Source organism: Schistocerca piceifrons, chromosome 1 (genome assembly GCF_021461385.2).
Source record: "Schistocerca piceifrons isolate TAMUIC-IGC-003096 chromosome 1, iqSchPice1.1, whole genome shotgun sequence".
In the NCBI taxonomy this organism is placed as follows: Eukaryota; Metazoa; Arthropoda; class Insecta; order Orthoptera; family Acrididae; genus Schistocerca; species Schistocerca piceifrons.
Genome location: NC_060138.1, coordinates 1,142,513,213 through 1,142,527,220, shown reverse-complemented (window position 1 = coordinate 1,142,527,220; position 14,008 = coordinate 1,142,513,213). Strand labels below are relative to the sequence as shown.

General features: G+C 41.4%; 1 protein-coding gene across 1 annotated transcript in view; it reads left to right on the top strand.

Annotated features, from left to right (window-relative positions):
* Nucleotides 1-1,892: 1,892 nt before the first annotated feature.
* The window catches only part of LOC124778596 (trypsin delta-like), a 48,523-nt gene continuing 36,407 nt past the window's right edge, over nt 1,893-14,008 (top strand). The window contains exons 1-3 of the mRNA XM_047253655.1: nt 1,893-1,950; nt 10,366-10,451; nt 12,646-12,743. Of these exons, the coding sequence (XP_047109611.1) occupies nt 1,893-1,950; nt 10,366-10,451; nt 12,646-12,743 (242 nt within the window). The remainder of the gene's footprint in view (nt 1,951-10,365; nt 10,452-12,645; nt 12,744-14,008) is intronic.

Genomic DNA, 14,008 nt, shown 5'->3' with positions numbered 1-14,008 from the left:
TGAGAGAGTGGCGTGCCACCTCTCAAGGCAGTGTATATGAATGATCTTCAATTTAACGTTTATCAAAGAGGATTAGAGAGTAAGCAAGAGAAGAAATTGTTAACAATGTTTTTCAAATGGAAATTTTACTTTGAGAAAACATGCAGTATTCAGGTCAGTGCTTCAAATAGTCATACCTCCACCTGATGTACCCTGTGCAGAGTACTCAGTAAACTGAGTAGAATACATCAAATCTTTGGATGTACATATTAATCAAACTTCATGCTGGAAGAAACATACAGCTAAATTGCCCAAACAATGAAGTTAAGCTACTTTTCCTCTGAGGATAATTGCTTGTCTTGGAATCAAAGGAATTAACATCCTGGATATTATGGATAATTGTACTCAATAATGTCGTATAGAATAATTTTCTGGGGCGTCGCATGACTTATGACAAAGTACTGATTGTCCGAAAGCGAGCGGTAAGAATAATATTTGTTGTTTCACGTGCAGTTGTCTTTGTAGGTACCTCGCCAAAGGGTTCGACTTTTTAACTGCAACTTTACAATATATATTATTTTCATTTAGGACATTAATGCTCCACTGTTTGTCATTTAAACAAAATATTTGATTTGATTGATGAATTTGTAAGTTATGTTGCTCAGAAAGAAATTCAATATGCAACAACTACAGTTATTGATCATTTCCCAGGTAACACAAAGTTATGACAGGTAGTAAAGCAAGTTTTAAACAAAGGCTAGAATCGTTTCTTCTGGACAACTGGTTCTATTCCATAGACGAATATTTATACAAAAACGTATAGTCTGTAAAAAAGTAAAAAGTAATTGTAATTATAGTTGCATGAGTAGGGTGAAGAAATATATGAAGAATAAAGTTAAATTTAGGCCAGTGTGCTAAACTTGTAGCCTCCCACTCAGACTGATCATGTATACATATTCTGTAAACTATCTTACTCCAAAAAATTTCGATAAAAATTCGTGATGACGTATGGGACATTAAACTGACTACGAACAGCGATTCCACTGCCACGGATAACTTTGTCTACCTACTTTGCACGTCCGCTAATTTGCTGTGGGAGATACTTTGAAACACGTAATAATTTAATATACTAATAAGCGGTGAAAAAAAATTTGTGTATTTATAGTAAAACTAATTTCTTATTCAAATTAACTGCAATTATCAAAGTCGACGACCAGCAAATACTTTCTTTCACTGAATCATCCACAAGGAACTTCGTCAACATTATGGCAGGTTATGAATTAGGTACTGTGATGATGTAGAAAAAAAATGTCCTTATTTAGGAAATTTCGAAGCCATTCTTTGTCAGCAAAAGAAAGCGTTTGAACAGAGTAGTGGATTTGTAAATTAAATTGGTATCAATAGCTGCTGCTAAAAGCGCAAAACACTTGCTGCCATCACTTTGGCAAATCATATATCGTGATATGTACCCTCTATGAATTTCGTGGTACTGATTGTGAAATGCCATCATGAAAAACAACTAGACAGTTTTTTTAAGTACTTCGTTCAACTTACCAATGAAAATGAAATATTTTCATCTGATGCTAAGTCTCAAGGGGCCTGATGAATACCGGAACATATTTAGTAGTGCCAACTTCTTAGTTTTTATACCAACACTATATGTACTTCGAAGGTGTTTCAGGGACTTACACAACTTATACGAATGAGGCACTGTTAAACCAAGGTCAGTTTATCAAAGAACTACTTAGATTTTTCGTAATATGGATAAGATGTAGAAGAAAGGTTATCTCCTCTTATCGAAGTACTGATTAACACTGCTCACGATCATATTTCGAGGACTTTGAAATCACTGCTATAAGAGTCAATTGAGTGGCAGGCCAGAACAAAGCAGCTGCTCAGAACAGAGGGAGAACATGCAGACGACGGCGTCGCTTGTACTGCTGCTGGTGGCAGCCGCAAACTGTGTGGCGGGTAAGTTAGTTTACGGCTCTTTCATGAAGAATGCCTACCAGTTGCACTGAATTCCAGCCGCATGCATGTCCCACATGTCAGATGTGTAGTTGCACAAGATTAGTGTCTGCCGTGAGTGCGCAGTGTCGTGTTCGTTTCGTCGATGATGAGAGAGCAGGAAGTCCGCTGACCTTAACGTCCTGCTCTGGAGGAAGAATCACCATCAACAGTAATGTTTATCACGTATCTACATCTACATGTAGACCCATACTCTACAAGAAGGTGTGGAGTGCATGGCAGAATTAACTTCCCGTTGTAGCATTTATGGGAATTCCTTTCGCTCTATTGCGGTATGGAACGCGGGAAGAATGACTGTTTAAATGCCTCTGTACAAATTGTAAGTAATATAATCCCTAAAGGAGCGATATGCAGTTTATTGTGGAATATTCCTAGAGTCATCTTCTAAAGCTGGTTCTTGAAACTTTCTATGTAGGCTCTCTCTGGAGAGTTGGAGTCTTTCCTCAGGTATCTGGCAGTTCATTTCTTCAGAAACCTGTCAACATTTGTGCTACTCATCTCCGTATACCTCCAATACGCCCTGTTAAGCCTGTTGGGCGTCGGTCCTATAAATTTGAGCACCATCTTAGGAGGGGCCCCGCAAGTGATTTGTACGCAATCTCCTTTGTAGACTGATTGCATTTCCTTAATATTCTACTGCGAAGGGGAAAGTTATAATGTGACTAGGAGCCAGAGACTGACGCTGTTCGGGCCTCACTGGAGTCAGCCAGTGCCGGTCAGTGACCCGCGTGTTGAGTGGAGCGCCACCTCTTCCGCTTCGCGCCTTCCACATGACAAAACGAGACAATTCATCAGGAACTACCACGGCTGTTGGTTATGACACCGTGTCATTGCCTCACTTCCAGATAATTTGGCGTGACACACAAACGTCAACATTAGCGCGAAGTCAGTGGAGAGTAGCAGCATTTAAGCCCACCCGAATTAGCGCGTCAACACTCACACAGCTGAGGCGGTTAGGTGACGTCGAGACAATGGTGCTCGGCAGCGTTCCGATGACGTTCTCCCACCACCAGGATACGAACTGCTGCCTCCTGCATAACTACCAGGGGGGCCACGGCAGCCACGCACTTTGCCGCCATCCACGGAGCACGACGTGAGGGTCCAGTCATCCCTACCCTGTGTACACCGGCCACTGGAACGTGACGCAGCCAGGCGTCCTCGAAGTAGCCGGCACTGGCCACACCTTCACCGACAAGTCAATCCGAGAATTCGATGACGCAAAAGTTGTAGCAGCAGCAGCAGGGCGTGCCGTCAGCAACAGGAGGTTGATGAACTGGGGATCAGCGAGGTGGAGATTTGCGCCTAACGTCTCGTCGACAAAGAGCTCATTAGAGGCGGAGAACAAACTCGAATTAGGGAAGGGTGTGGAAGGGAATCGCCCGTGCCCTTTCAATGGAGCCATTCCAGCATTTTGCTGAAGCTATTTAGGAACATCACGGAAAAACTATATCGGGAACAGAGCGAGCTGAGTTTCGCATGATCTCTGTTCGCAGAATTCATGTTGATTTTTATAGGAGGTTTTCGTTCTCCAAAAACGTCATAATTCATGAGCATCAAACATGTTCCATAATTCTACAAGAAACTGACATCAGAATGAGATTTTCACTCTACAGCGGAGTGTGCGCTGATATGAAACTTCCTGGCAGATTAAAACTGTGTGCCGGACCGAGATTCGAACTCGGGACCTTTGCCTTTCGCGGGCAAGTGGTAGAGCACTTGAAACTTCCTGGCAGATTAAAACTGTGTGCCAGACCGAGATTCGAACTCGGGACCTTTGCCTTTCGCGGGCAAGTGGTAGAGCACTTGCCCGCGAAAGGCAAAGGTCCCGAGTTCGAGTTTCGGTCCGGCACACAGTTTTAATCTGCCAGGAACTTTCAATTGACATCAGCATTATGGGTCTATAATTGTGTGCAACTCTCCTAGAGCCCTTCTTGAAAACGGGTATGACCTGCGCTGTTTTCCAGTAGCTAGGTAACCTTCGTTGTTCCTCCAGCGACCTACGATAAACTTCTGTTAGAAGGACAGCAAGTTCTTAGCTATAATCTTTGAAGAGTCTGATTAGTATCTCATCTAGTGCTGAGGCCCTTTCACTAACTACTAAGCGACTGTAGTTGGCTCAGCCATCGGTTATCACAATATTTGCACGCTGATTGAAAGGAGGGGCCGTGTTACGATCTTTCGCAGTGAAACAATTTCGGATGAGCAGATTCAGTACTTCGGCCTTCTCTCTTTTGTCTTCCGTGTCGGTGCCACTATGGTCTCTAAGTGAATGAATACACTGTTTCGAACTGTTTCCAGATTTTAGGTAAGACCAAAACCTCTTAGGGCGTTTAGTCATATCAATTGGAAAAATTTTACTTAAAGAGACATTGAAAACTTCTCTCATTGCTCTCCTTACGATCATTTTCGCTTCGTTCAGCTTGTATTTGTCAACTAGGTTATGGCTTCTCTAGAATCTGAGATGAAACTCTCTTTGTTTAACGACCATCTGTCGGGTGATTGAACTGTTTTCAAAGATCTGGAGGTCAGTACGCCCACGCAGCATTACATCTCTCCGCACCATAGCATAGCACCAAAACGATCATGTTCGGCAAAGTTTGTGGGTACATTATGTGTTACCACCTATCGCCGGATGACGGCACGTCAAGCAGAACTAACATATTGTAATGCGTGAAAATTTATGATTTATTTTTAGTTGTACGACCAGTTCCGGCCAGACTCAACTTTCCAGTATAGTCCTCGTTACTCTCTGGTGTTATACCAACACATCATAAAACCGGCTATTAACAAGAATTGTATTGTAAAATGATCTCTGACTGAAACCGGTCGTACAATTACAAATAAACAGCAGCTTTGCACGTTAGATAATGTCATTTCTACGATTTATGGAAGCTCTGGAACACGACCAACAATTTTGTGGTTTGTCGGCGAGATTGTAATTCTATAAGAGATGGAAATGGTCCCGAAAGGTAGTTGCAGAGAGTGGAAAATGAAACTTCATGGCAGATTATACTGCGTGCTGGACCGAGACTCGAACTCAGGACCATCGCCTTTCCTGTCAAGTGCTGTACCGACTGAGCTACCCCACCACGACTCACGACCACGACCCCCCCCCCCCTTCTCACAGCCTTACTTCCACCAGTACCTCGTCTCCTGCCTTCTTTCCATGAGTGGAAGCCTTGCATGTTTCGCAGGAGAGCTTCTGTGAAATGTGGAAGGTAGAAGATGAAGTACTGGCGAAAGTGAGGCTTTGAGGATAGGTCCCGAGTTCGAGTCTCGGTCCGCCACACAGTTTTAATCTGCCAGAAGTTCCATGTCAGCGCACACTCCATTGCAGAGTGAAAATTCATTCTGGAGAGTGGATAATGCCTTGAAAACAGGTTATAACATAACTATCAACAACAGTAAAAAAAGAGTAAAGAAATGCAGCCAAATTAAAACAGCTGATGATGAAAATAGTAGACGAATTTTGCTATTTGGCAACGAAACAGCTGGTGATGGCAAAACTAGAGAGGATAGAGACTGGAGACTGGCAACAGCAACTAACATTCTGCGTGGTTTCTCTTTGTTCTAAGTCGTGTCTCCCTACCACTTTCGCACAACGACGCTCTGAGTGTGTTTTTTAGGGAATTGACTAGTTTGAATCTGGGACGTGTTAAAGTAAGGAGACGCCAGACCACACATGACATGTAGAGTTTAGAAGAGTTCAGTGAGACTAGTAATGATATAACCAAATACTTAATGGTTTCAGCGTCAGCTCCACTGCACTTCCTGTAAAAGAATCTTAATGCTAACTAAATTTAGTGGAAGAGGTTCAAGGCTTTCCTATTTTTAGTTAGCTGGTAAAATAACGTCGAAAAAGCAGTTAAGTTTACCATTGGAAATTTTATTATACTCACAAAACATTGTTTATAAATTGCACTATTGATAAATGGAAATGTTTTAATACAGGATGATAAAAACCAACTGCGTTCAACAAAAATGTAAACGAATATTCCCTGAATGGGTTTACAAGTTCTACAATGGATCGAAGGATGACCTATTCCATATCACATCTATAATCTAGGTTTAAATTAAATTTCACAAAAGAGAAAACTATCAAAAATGGTCTACAGTGACCCTCAATTATCTTTAATTACTTATCTAACTTGTCGTAAGTTACAGTGGCTGATGTGGCTTCGCAATAATTATATAACAGAAAAATCATCGCGTTTCAGATTTTTACTTCAAGTAGCAAATGTGAACACCATGAGATTTAATTGACGATCGACACTAGTATTACGTAAAAAGGGGGTGTAACAGATTCAGACTTCTGCAGTTCTGAGTGAAGCTTTATGCGCTGTTATGCGGCATCGCATGCGTTCATTACCTTGTCGTTGGTTAGGCAGCGTCAGGAGGCGGCGGGCGGCGCAGCTCCATACAGCTCGCCATCTCGGAAGCAACTCATCCTAATTTCTCCTTACTACAATTTACCGAAGTTGGTTTAAAAAAAAAACTATCTGGCTGTGTTTTCATCTGACCAATCAGGGTCTCAATGTTAACCTTAAGCTCTGCCTACAAAAATTCTGTCTATCGAATGAGAAACGTTATACTTTTCGTGGCGGGGCAATGTTTTTAACGTTTGCAACGTAACAGAGTCGCGAAAAAGTCTCACGCTAAAACTTGCAGCTGGTGTGGCCTATTAGTGTTATCGTAAGATCTATACTGTTCTTCTGGAGGGCTCTATATTTTAACATGGGCTGGGGGGTGGTCCTGGCGGTTGGCTGGCGACGTGGGTGTCCGTCCCTTATCGTAGGGCCTTCTAGCTTAACACGGTTCTGCTCTCGGCTTCTGTTCTCGTTTCTCCCTCGGAACTGCGTCTGTTTCATTGTGGGAAGGTATGACATGCATTTAGGCATTCTTATGTAAGTCTGTGGTATTCCATTTGCTCACTCGTTAATCGTATTACTTTGGTTAATTTAACGTCACGATTTATTCGGAGCTATGTGACATACTGCTGGATTTGCTTATCATGTCAGGGTTTTCATGGAAGGTGTTGGGTTTGCCTGACACCTTACAAGCAAGAAAAGGGATTCTGAAAAAGAGAAGTTTGTTAATACGGAATATGAGTTTAAGTTTTACGAAGTATTTTCTGAAGGCTTTTATTCGGAGTGAAACCTTGCACTGAAGTGGAACGTTGTCGATCAACTGTTCAGATGAAAAGAGTGCGGAAGTTTAGGAACGACTTGCTACGAAAGAAAGCTGAAAATTTGATGGTTGGATCAAACAATTAATCAGGAGATAAAATAAAATAAGGTTCTCATCAACCTGGAGATTGATTTAAATACCACAGTGCTTTACTAGCCATTCTTCTATAGGATTTGGTATTCCTTTACCTTCCTTCCACATTTGACATGATTTACCTAATTATTTTATTTATTAACGCAGATTTCGAACCATAGCGCAGCCCGGCCAATTTTTTGTTAACAAACATTGCCATAGGTGAGGGAAGTGATAAGCGGCGATCAGGCGACAGTGAATCGAACTGCATAGAAAAAAAATTTGTGACACAACAAATTAGAGCCAATACAGAGGCTTACCGACAATCATTCTTCCCTTGCACTATTCGGGAGTGGAATAGGGTTGGCGGGATCAGATAATGGTACTGAAAGTACCTTCCGCCACACACCATTAGGTGGCTTGCGGAGTATGATGTGGACGTAAATGTGAACTCGACTAAAAAAAAGTACCGGTCGACAGGACATATCCTGAGGTGTCATGGAACCATTCATTTGGCAAAGGAGTGAAGTGTGGGGAGGTAAAAAATGTATGGGGAGAATAATAAGTGAATAAAGTAGGCAGGTTGAAAAGGATGCTTGGTGCGGTAGTTATGCAGACACGAAGAGGTTTTGCGCAAGACACACTAGTGAGGAGAGTTATATTCAAACAGTCTTCGGACTTGATGATACATGGGAAGGAAAAGAGGAGGGTACATAGTTAGCGCACGAGGAAGTTTTGAGTCAAATGCGAGACGCTCGTATTGATCATGAGGTTATCATATTGCAGTTGTTATGACTGTACTGAACAACTTGTTTATCTATTCTCTGGATCACGTTTAAATGTAAATTTGTTCGTTGAACTGCGGGGGCAGCTTCCTGTCAAACGCATTTCTCGTATGCCCTCTAGCGACACGATGCTGGTTGAAACAACAGCGGGAGACATTAAAGCTCCGGAACTCTAGGCCATTAGGACCTGCTGTAAATGAGAGCTGAAGATGGTCATTTCTGGTCGAAAACGGTAGTCTAAGGACCAAAAGGTTTTCTGATCCATGACAGAAATTAATGATATCTATTCTTCTTGAATAGCACAGTTCTGGTTGCAAAAATATTGCATTAATGACGCATTTCGTCTCTTTAGGACATCAGATTGTCAACTACTGAGGAACATGCGTAGAACTATTATGCTAAGGAATAAGCATGTGTCCAGGCGGAGCTAACTGGCGCGTGTGCTTATTCCACATCATAACTGTTCTACAAACGTCTCTCAATCCATGTTAGTCTTATGACGCCCTAGAAAGGCGAAACGATTCATTAAAGCAATATTTCCGCAACCAAGACTGTTGCATTCAAGAATAATCTTTATATGGTTACTGTACCAGTCGGCCAGATGGAGCGGGAGATGTTTTATATCAAACTCTGTGCCCGATGCTTCGCTCGCGTAGACTGTATGATCTGCAGATGTTTTTCTTTTTTTTGTTTTATTTAATAAAATTTTTATGTTGTTCACAAACTGCAACAATTCTGAAACTTCCAGGCAGATTAAAACTGTGTGCCCCACCGAGACTCAAACTCGGGACCTTTGCCCTTCGCGGATAAGTGGTCTACCACCTGAGCTACCGAAGCACGACTCACGCCCGGTCCTCACAGCTTTACTTCTGCCTGTATCTCGTCACAGTTTTAATCTACCAGGAAGTTTCATATCAGCACACACTCCGCTGCAGAGTGAAAATCTCATTCTTGCAACAAATCTGTTTTTCACCCCAATTAACGCAATATAAGCACGGTCTTTTCCGAGCGTACTTCTGAGCACAAAGCGATTCTGGCAGCTGCAGTACAAAGTTTTTGTTAATCATGGCTTTTGGGTTCTTGCGCAGATACTTCCATAACAACTTTCATCCCAAGACAAATATTTCTTTACATCTAACAGAGAATTGAAATATAAATTTTCATAAATTTAGGTTTAAAATTTTTTTTAATGCAACGAAATATTTTCTTAAAAATTTTCACCCCTACTGCACTTTCTTAGGGGTTGAATTTCGAGAAACACCTATTTTTTTATTGCTAACCTAGAAGTCAAATACCATCTTTCAAAAATGTATCCTTAAAAATCCTTTAGTAGGTCTTTATCAATTATTTATTTTAAAAAAAAAACTTTCACCCACTGTCTTACTTAGTGGTTGAATTCCCAAAAAATACTGTAACACGTATTTTTTTATTTTCTGACTGAGAAACCAAATACAATATTTGGTAAGTCTAGCTTTAAAATTCCCTTAATAGTGACATACTTTCGAAAAGCCTTTCATCCCCTATTTCATCCACTTAGGAGTGGAATTTCGGAGAATCCCTTATTAAACCATGCCTACAGTATAAAACCTACACCCTCCCCAAACTTCAAGTTTCTGTCCTTAACGGTTTCGGCTGGGCGATGATGAGTTAGTGAATAAGTCTGACCCTATTTTTACCCCGTTAGAGGTTGATTTTCAAAAAAACAGTTAAACACATATTTTTTATTACTAACTGAGAAGCCAAATTTAAATTTTCATAGATTTAGCTTTAAAAATGCTTTCATAATAAACATTTTCATAAAAAAACTCGTCCCCTATTTCACCCCCTTAGAGGTTCAGTTTCCAGAAATACTGAAACATGTATTTTTATTTGTGTCCAAGAAGTCAGAAATCAATGTTCACACATGTAGCCTTAAAAATACTTTAGTAGTTTTTTTAAATAATGACATATTATCCAAAAAAAGCTTTCTCCCAATATTTCACCCATATAGCGCTAAATTTCCTAAAATGCTAAAACCGGTATTTCTTTATATTTCTGATCGGGAAACCAAATTCCAATTTTTGTATGTCTACCTTCAAAACCGCCTTAATAGTGACATTTTTTAAAAATCCTGCGTCCCCCATTTTATCGCCTTAGGGTTGGAATTTCGAAAAGTCCCTTCTTAAACGACGCCTTTAGTATAAGATCGATACTCTGTCCAAGTTTCAAGTTTCCGTTCTTAGCGATCAGTGAGGACACTGTCCTTTATATGTATTGTTTATTGTACTCTAGAAGACAATTGTTGTCATACGATGCTCTGCTCTGATTGTTCCAGGTGGAACAGCGCCTCGTGCTGTGTCCGTAGTGAATGGCCGCATAATCAACGGTGAGCCCGCTGCTGTGGGGGAGTTCCCTGCGCAGGTGAGTCCAGACTCCTACGTAGGCCGAAAGGCGCTGCCTCACTGTGCGACATACGTAGGCTACAAGTAGCGCAACTGCAACACAAAATTATATCAGCCCTTTGAAAAGGTACGCTGTTCATTTCACTGTACGTTACGCCTCCCATATTAGAGCGAATAGCCACCACTCACTGAATAACTGCCTTTTATACGAGGGCTTTTTCTTTTTCAAGGTCCGGTCGGTCGCGAAATGGAAACTACAATGAGAATCAGATATGTTTTATTTGCAACGTTTAGCTACACTTTCCAACTACTTCTCCACATAGCAGCCGCTGCGAAATTTGTGGTAGCATGATACCAACTTTCCAATACCCTCAGCATAGAAGGCAGCCGCCTGTGCTTTCCGCCAATTCTCTACTCTCGCATGCAAACCGCCGTCTTTGCCAACACTCTGTCCTCGAAACCAGCTGTTCACGTGAGCAAAGAGATGAAGATCAGAGGCAGCTAAGCCCGGACTGTATGGCGTGAGGTGGAACGCTTCCCACCGAAAACGCTCCAGGAGCATCATTGTTGCAGCTGCAGTGTGAGACCAACCATTGTTACGTAGGACGATGCCTGATGACAACATTCCTCTTCGCTTGTTCTGAATTGCCCTTAGTACACGATTTTCTCGAAACGCCTGATCCACTCGCTGAACAAGATCATCATTTGACAATCGCTTCCTTTCCTGAGCGCCTGCACTATGAACGTCTGTACGCGCTGCTTCCAAATTCCTGCACCACTTTCGAACTTTACTGTCACGCATGACAGTTACGTTATGTGGGTTGTGTGAAATTAGGCGGAACACCTCAGCATGAAGAAATCGAACGACAGCAGGCACTTTTCACTTGGTGGGAGACTCTGTTGTTCTGTTGTTGTTGTTGTGGTCTTCAGTCCTGAGACTGGTTTGATGCAGCTCTCCATGCTACTCTATCCTGTGCAAGCTTTTTCATATCCCAGTACTTACTGCAACCTACATCCTTCTGAATCTGCTTAGTGTATTCATCTCTTGGTCTCCCCCTACGATTTTTACCCTCCACGCTGCCCTCCAATACTAAATTGGTGATCCCTTGATGCCTCTCTGTTGTTCTATGCAACTTAAAAATACTCACTGCATACTTAGAACTGAAAACTGCAATGTGACGTGATCGACAGGTATACTCAACACATCTGCACAAAGCTTCATTAGATTTTCACTGTGGTTTTAACTTCGCTCCTCGCGTGTTTTATCCCGCCAATGTGCAGCGGTTCCATGTGATAAGCATTCTGAATGTCTATGGAAGTCTCATAAAGACGTGTCCATCCAAAGCGTTAAGTCACTCTTTTGTCTGAATGATTAATGTTGATCTTGCATTTCTGCAGCATCGAACATAATCGATAGTGTGTTTTACGTACTCTGATCCTTTCCTGTCCCTTCAGTTTCCTCTCTACAGCCTCCAAATTAACAGTTCTTCAATGATTAATGTGTTATTTCCTATGCAACTAGTTTCCTAGGGATTTCTTACTTGTTCGCCATAGTGCTGTTCAGTCCATTAGACGTTCATGATAATCCACTCACGATGTGTGATCTTGCTTCTTATGTAGTTAAAAATCTTCTGTCTTATTTCTCGTTGTACGAATATCAGTGAAGGTATAAAGGAAATTCGCATGGATTTAAAAGTTATTTACTAGCCATTTAATAATGTTTTCCAGTCCGACACCACGTAAATTTTTTTATATGCTCGGAACAGTGCAGAACTCTATCCAATACCTCCTGGAACAATAAATCTGTCTATAAAACTTAACTAAACAGATGGAAAACTGAAGTGATGTGTTTCACCTCGTAACGTTTGTCGCGGATATGATCTGTAATACATAGATCGCTGAATTTCACAATTACCATAGCTCCAAAAAATTTTCTGAAACATTTATCCACTTGCAGATGTGATTACACATCATAAAAAATTCACTGACCCTAACCGGTCGATTACGGTTGCCAGCAAGATCTATTGTTCTCACAAGTGCAAGCTACTGACATCATCGTAACAACGTTATCAGTAACAAGTACGCATTCTACTGTGAAAAATTTGATCGACACAGCAGCTGCATTGGAATACTGGGCAAGAAACCTGAACACTTCCCTGTTTTCCCACCTTACTGTACCCAGGTGCTGATGATGCAGGTGTTTGGTGTTGCAGCTGTCCTTGCAGAGGAATGGTCGCCATTCGTGCGGAGCGTCCATCCTAAACGAGAACTGGGCCCTCACTGCTGCTCACTGCGTGGATGGGCTCGACAGGTGAGTGCATCTCTGAATGGCTGAGTACCGAGCAACTAATGCCCACAACTGTGAAGTTACGAACACTGGGCGACTTTTCGTTGACCTTCGACAACAATATCTGAATGACATCCAACAGATATTAAAAAATGCTTGTAACCCTACAACCTAGTGCCTCAAATATTTTTTGAGTTCCTTCAATGAAAACATTCTTTTTAAGTATATGTATTTATGAATGTTTGTCAGTAATTAGAGTTTCTGAAAATATAATTTATGCCAACAGAAAATTAAGAAATAATTATCTCAAATCGTTGTAGTAAACATGGTGGCGACCTCAGGGAGATTTATAGTGTACTAAACCATCGAGATAAAAGAAAGGGAGATGGCGCTTGTTTTGAAGACGTTGACGCGGTCTGCCGCCATTTTAAACAGACCAAAACATTAGCAGACTGCTGTTTACGATTGCTTCTTGTTCATTATTTATGTTGTGTGCACGCAACAGCTGTTTTGAATACTAAAAATTATAGCGCTTACGTGAAAAACAGTGTCAGGAAGGCAATTTCGAACTTTTTTCTGTCCTTGAATGAGTATTTGCCCTAGCAATACGACAAAACTGGGTTCCTTGAAATAACTTATTTTTCTTTGATATATTTTGAATAACCAACGAGAGACGGTTGTGATGTGAAAAGGATGCTTTCGTAATCAATTTAATTCCACTTCTAGTGTATTTGAATTGATTGACTATGGAGCTGAACTCCAAAACCAAAGCTTATTTGCTTTCTGATCACGTTTTCAACTTTCAGCTCGTATGCACAACATTTTTAATATTCGCGTTTGTAAAAAAAAGTTACCTGCGCATTCTTTGCTAGCCCATAAACGTGTGCGCTGTGAAAGGAAGAAAGGCATGCTGTCGTATCTTGTTCATGTCAACAAACTGAACGATTATTGAAATGTCAACGAAACAGAACTGCACAGGGGTCGATAGGCAATCTGATGTCAAGGGACAGAAATAAAATGATTCAAATGGCTCTGAGCACTACGGGACTTAACATCTGAGGTCAGCAGTCCCCTAGAACTTAGAACTACTTAAACCTAACTAACCTAAGGACATCACACACATCCATGCCCGAGGCAGGATTCGAACCTGCGACCGTAGCGGTCGCGCGGTTCAGACAGAAGTGCCTAGAACCGCTCGGCCACACCGGCCGGCGACAGAAATAAAACCACTACAGTAAACGTAAACAGTGCAAGCATAGTTCATTTATACAAAAGAAAATATTGCTTGA